The sequence below is a fragment of the Acyrthosiphon pisum genome, chromosome X, assembly GCF_005508785.2.
Source record: "Acyrthosiphon pisum isolate AL4f chromosome X, pea_aphid_22Mar2018_4r6ur, whole genome shotgun sequence".
NCBI lineage: Eukaryota > Metazoa > Arthropoda > Insecta > Hemiptera > Aphididae > Acyrthosiphon > Acyrthosiphon pisum.
The window spans coordinates 84,013,446-84,019,147 of NC_042493.1; the positions used below are offsets into that span (position 1 = coordinate 84,013,446).

The 5,702-nt window shown below is 27.8% G+C and overlaps 2 protein-coding genes across 3 annotated transcripts in view; one reads left to right on the top strand and one right to left on the bottom strand.

Moving 5' to 3' along the window:
• LOC100167443 (FERM domain-containing protein 8) overlaps positions 1–5,702 on the top strand; it is an 18,282-nt gene that overhangs the window by 1,789 nt on the left and 10,791 nt on the right. Inside the window, exon 2 of one of the 2 annotated variants that reach the window (XM_029490393.1) lies at positions 2,586–2,720. The exons of the other annotated variant lie outside the window; for it this stretch is intronic. The gene's annotated coding sequence lies outside the window, so the exon portion shown is untranslated. The remainder of the gene's footprint in view (positions 1–2,585; positions 2,721–5,702) is intronic. 2 annotated transcript variants of the gene reach the window in all.
• LOC100169513 (dynamin-1-like protein) lies at positions 1,874–5,273 on the bottom strand. Its single transcript, XM_001945309.5, has 2 exons — positions 3,570–5,273; positions 1,874–2,540 (listed from the first exon to the last, which is right to left on the bottom strand). Exons 1-2 carry the CDS (start codon positions 4,956–4,958, stop codon positions 1,956–1,958), a joined length of 1,974 nt encoding a protein of 657 aa, XP_001945344.2. The 5' UTR covers positions 4,959–5,273; the 3' UTR covers positions 1,874–1,955.

Genomic DNA, 5,702 nt, shown 5'->3' on the forward strand with positions numbered 1-5,702 from the left:
TTAGTCGCGTTAGTGCAAAAATACATACAAATCGATATGCCACTTAATTTTCAATAATTCGGGTTTCCCGGTAAACCCAAATGGAAATTCGGGTTTGGGTGTTTTTTGGGTGTTAATTTTTTCAATGGGTTTTGTATATACGGGTTTTTGGTTATGCTATTTATTTGGGTTAATTCGGGTTAAGTTCGGGTGCAAAGCCCTGGTTGATTCCTTTATTGAATTATTTAAATTGAATGTTGTAACTTTTGACAATTTTGATAATCTTGTGGATTATATTTCTTTTTTACTACAATTTTTTTGACACTGACCCTGATCACTTTTGTTAATGATTGCCAAGAACCAATAATAATAATATAGGTATTAGCATTGATTATGAATACTATATTAATTAGGTGTAGAAAATATGTTTTAGGATCAATTAATAGAATCTACAACTACATTTTTGTTCAAAAGTATGATTTTTGATATTAATTTTTAAAAATAATTTATGTTAATACCTATAGGTATATTACAATAAAATGTAAATAATGTAATGATGTTACACGCAATTTCATAGTTAATAGAGCCACTGTTATACATTTATAATATGATTATTACTTAATTTTAATTTTTTACCATTTTTCTAATTTATCTGCATATTAAAACTTAAAATATAAAAATGCAATAATTATTCGGTCCCTATTTTATAAAATCATAATAACTAATTTGATAGGTAATAAAAATTATAAAAAGGGGATAATCGCTGTACTGTACAGTAGGTAGTTTACAAGTGAATCAATGTAATGGATGGTATTATATTTGAATTCAATTATATAAAATTGCTGTATATGAAAAACGATTCTAAGCAAATATTTTATAATTATATTGTTATTATTTATTAATTAATACAGCAGCGGGATAGTTGGATATCATAAAATGACAAAAAATAAATAAAATCATTATTCTTAGTTATTTAATATTTCATTTTGTCCAAATTTAAACGTAAAATAACTATAAAATGTTTTTAGATTTTTTAGTTACAGCATAACATACTTACGCGGAACTTTGTTTTAAGTTTTCAATCCTTATCTATAAATGAATAGAAAAAAAACTAAAAAAATTAGAGTTTAAAAATGTTTAGCTTAAAACGAGTCAAAATATATTTTGATAAATTTTATCAAGTATAGGAATTGATAAAATAAACATATAGTGTAAATTGCAAGTATCTACAGTTGTTCGTTTTTGAGTTAACCGTAGAGAAACCAATTTTGTGTAAAAATTCCCATTTATCCTTAATTTCTTTTTTTGTTTTTCCAGGCGCTTTTGAAAACTATTGAGAATTTCTTAATTTTACTGTATGCACCAACTAGATTCACTTTTCCATCAAACAAGATAATGTTGAAAAAAATCGAAGCATTTTTACTACCACAAAAGGTGATGACAGACACACCCAAAAAAAAAATTAAATTAAAATTAAACACTTGATTGTAAAATCAATACATTCATTGCTCTGCTCAGAATCTAAATTACAAATAATTATAATTAGACCAGAGGCATCATTTGCGGTACGCAGGGGAAACATTTACTATTTGCATACTTAAAATTCCGTATTATAATTTTTAGCCCACTAGGAGCAACTGAATTTAAGACTTAATTAGTCAATGTTGTAATATTTAAGAGCTAAAAAACAAATTTTTAAATTTAGCAATGAAAAAGTGTTGTGTTTTCTAACCTCCTATTAATTGTGTCAATCAGTCATCAATAATGTAAACATTTGAAGAAAATATATAGTGGCAGTGGCCTGCTCAATATAATATGCGTACCAACAAATAATAAAATTATGCACCTGATAAGTTGCACTTAATCCTATATTATATAACAATAAAAACTAGATTTGTAGGATTTTAAATGTATTATTTGTGTAATTTATTGTTTAAAATCATTTTATATTTATATTACAGTTATCAATTCACATTTTATTGTACTTGGATATCCGCCATATTTTTCAAAGCTTTATTAACGGCTACTAGCAGCCGTTCAACTCTCTGTCTATCTTCAACTGTATGTTCTTCTTCAACAAGCACTTGATCAATAGATCTATTAACTACATATGGAGTAAACACTAATTTGTGCATACAATTTTCGATATTATTCAAAACATGATTCACCATCTTAAATATTATACGCTTTGGCACAAAATCTCGCACATTTTTCCTGACAAATTCAAAGTAACAACGTGTTAAATTTTTATGCATTTTGACTTGTTTAGAAGATTCCATTGTTTTATCTAGATCGTTAAGACCCGATAGTATTTGTTTAAATAATTGTTTTGTTCTTTCTTCTTCCGCCCTTGCAAATTCGTCATTTGTCAAACCTTTTTTGTTTGTGACATGAGTTGATATAAATGCATCTTGAATCACATCAGAAGACTTAACTAGTTCTAAGATAAAATCTGGATTTGTTGTGTTCAAGCATGCCTGATAGGTTTCTATATATGATCTTATAAATTCTTTAATGCTCAATAATGTGTAATCTATCATTTGGTTCAGCACCATTTTTACCTAAAGTTAAATTATTATTACTATTTAGTATTTTTATGTTGGCAGGTAGGTAAATGTTACATAATTATGATCTAGCTAGATTGGCGGATTGAAGGGAGGAGAGCGAGGTCATCCTATGCCATTGATTAGATAATCTTTTCAGATTATTTCAACTTTGTGACAAGTCAACAGCAATATCAAGTAATTTAAATTATTAAAAAAACTATAAAAAAAATGAACAATTATTTCTTAGATACCAAGGCTAGATTAAGAGGAATAGAAAAGTTGATGAAGTGGCCAAATAAACGTTATAACTATTAAAGATACTTAACTTAAAACTTTGTGAGTACGCATCATAAACACAAATTTCATTTAGAATGTGAATCATACTTTGCAGAATCAAAAGCAGAAAATTCAAATTACTTTTAAAAACAGTCAAGAAAATGTTTTTAAAAAACCACGGATGATAAAGGGAATAATTACGCAACACCAGTTTTAAAAAAATATAAATTTTGATATTGTCTGTTGTGATGAATAGCTGTAGATAGATCTGGGCATTTGTGGGAAATATTTATAATTGCATATATTTTTAGACATAATATAATTTTACAAATATTTTTCCTCTTTTAAACCTACTTGTATATAGGTATTTAACATTTTCAACTTTTTTGAATATTTTTTATTTCTGTGTGTAACAATTTTTGTTCTATAAAAATGTTGAAGTCTACTACAAGTTTCCTAATATATTTTTCCTAACTAGTATTAAAAAAAAAAGTTTAATTACACACGATAAGTTAATTTTTATGAGTATTTGATATTAAAATGTTGAGACTAAATTTAAGGCAATTACCTATATTTAAAAGAAATAAGAAACGGCTAATCATTTAGGTAATTGTCTTTCAAATAAAATATTAATCGAAGAAACTTGAAATATTCCACTATTGGTTTAATAACTTTTTCATTTAAACAATAATGCGATTTTTAAAATATGTAAACTAGCTTTTAAGGTATTGGTACAAATATACGACAAATTAAAAAAATTCTACTTACTTCAGTTAACAGTTTTGGAAATCTTTTAAGTGTATCCAAAATACTTTGATCGATGGATTCGAAAATTCTCAACATTTCAGCACTAACTAGGTCAACACAAATCATTGCTGGTTCAATAAGATTTTGTAATTGTTTGCCCACCATAATTTCTAATGCCTTCTCGTTAACAAATGAACTTTTGTTGGTCCCAGCTGAATTCAACAAAATGTTACCTATCTTTTCATCGGTTAAATCAAGAAGTGGATCAATTTTATCTAATTTTTCTACGTATTCATTATGTATGATTTGAGAAATTTTTGCACCCCCCACAAGTGTGCTTTCGGATAAATCTTTTCTATTTCCAGCTACTGTGTCGCAATATGATTTACACATATCATTTAATAAACCTAAAACAAATGAAACCTTTTGGTCCGGCGTTTTTAATGTTTTTAGTTGGTTTTCTAATCGATCTTTGGTATCATATAATTCCTTACGCAATACTGGGTATGTTTTTTTGATATGCATTAATAGTATATTCTGCAGAGTATTAGCTAACATTTGATTTCCATGTTTTTTGCAAATTTCGGGGTAATTTACTTTTAAAAATTCCTTCTCGGATTTTAAAGTTTCTTTCATGGATTTATTGTCAAAAATATCTTTTTGACTTCGGTTTACGACTCCAATTATGCCAAGCTTAACAGGGATTTTGTGACCATTAAGTAGTTCTATTGTGTCTTGTATTGTACCCTTATCTATAAGATCTAGCTTGGTTACTACAGCAACTGTCCTTATCCCATCTGGATCGATTTTTCTGGCAATTTTAAGACTCTCGCTAGTAGAGGGGTCTGTATTAGCAGTAACCACTGCCAAAATAATAGAATTTGGTTGTTTTACATAACTTAATATTAATTCTTGAATTCGTTCATCGATGTCTTCGGGCTGGTCACCAACGGGGAGTTTCGTGATTCCCGGTAAATCTACAAAAGTTAGGTCATATAAGAGAGTAAATACTTTTAAAACGATCGGCTCATGCGTTATGCCATTATTGTGACCAGCTAGGTAATTTGTTCTATTTTCAATTTCAGAACGCACATCGTCAAAATTTTGAAACACAGTATTAGGCTTGTGTAAAAACCATGCCCATTCTTTTATTTTATCATTTTTCATTATTGCCAACATAGATTCTCTATCTTCTTTATTATATCTTACTATTTGGAGAATTAGCGGAGCACGAGTTACAATACCAGTTCCTCGCGGTAAGAAAGATTTTCCCACCAAACTTTCGAGTACCGAGCTTTTACCAGAACTTTGAGATCCGACAACAACGATCTGGGGCAAATTGATTTTATGATCACCAATAACTGCAAACACTTCTTGCAACTTGTTGATTGTATGAATTAAGGATTCCATAAATTTGTTTTATTTGCAATTTATACTGAGTAAGTAATTATTAGGATTTGTGTAAAAAAAAAAAAAAAATATATAGGTATGTACTTATGTTAGTAATATTTGCAGTGTTAAAAATGTTTGGATGTACTTATTGTAAATAAATTGTTATTAAATAATAGCCATGGTTACCTTACTTCGTAGATAATAAATAAAAGGGTAGGTAACAAGTATAGGTACCTATACCTATAGGTACCTACCTATGTCGCTGCAGTATAGATATTTAACTAGGTACGCACATAGGTGATGTATCTACATAACAGAAATAACTGACAAAATATGGATAGTTCTAACTACAAAAAAAACTAAGAAATACCAGTGTAATAATATTTTATGGTTTTAAACAAAAATTTTATTTAAATCTTGAAGACTTATGTTAATAAATTTTAAAACGTTATAATTAGAGTGATTAAAAGCTCGCAGTGCCGTCTGTGGACATAAACATCCAAACATTCGGAAATTAATAAGAAAAGAAAATAAATTATATTTATATTGTTATTAGTTATTAACCTAACTTATTATTAGGGACTGGATTTATATGCAAATACATATAATATATGTACCTATTATGTATTGAAATAAGCTTTTTGAAATCTGATTTAGATCATTCTTATTAAAATAAAGCTAAATGATGTTTGCAATATTTCAACGTTTTTACCTATTAAATGCATACTAGCTGATAAATTATACACTTACGTACAAACACAG

Bases quoted from the DNA above. Each gene is read 5' to 3' on its own strand.
- LOC100169513 (XM_001945309.5), bottom strand. From the start codon at position 4,958: ATGGAATCCTTAATTCATACAATCAACAAGTTGCAAGAAGTGTTTGCA. The intron at 2,541-3,569 runs GTAAGTAGAATT...ATTTAACTTTAG, and splicing joins TTCCAAAACTGTTAACTGAA to GTAAAAATGGTGCTGAACCA.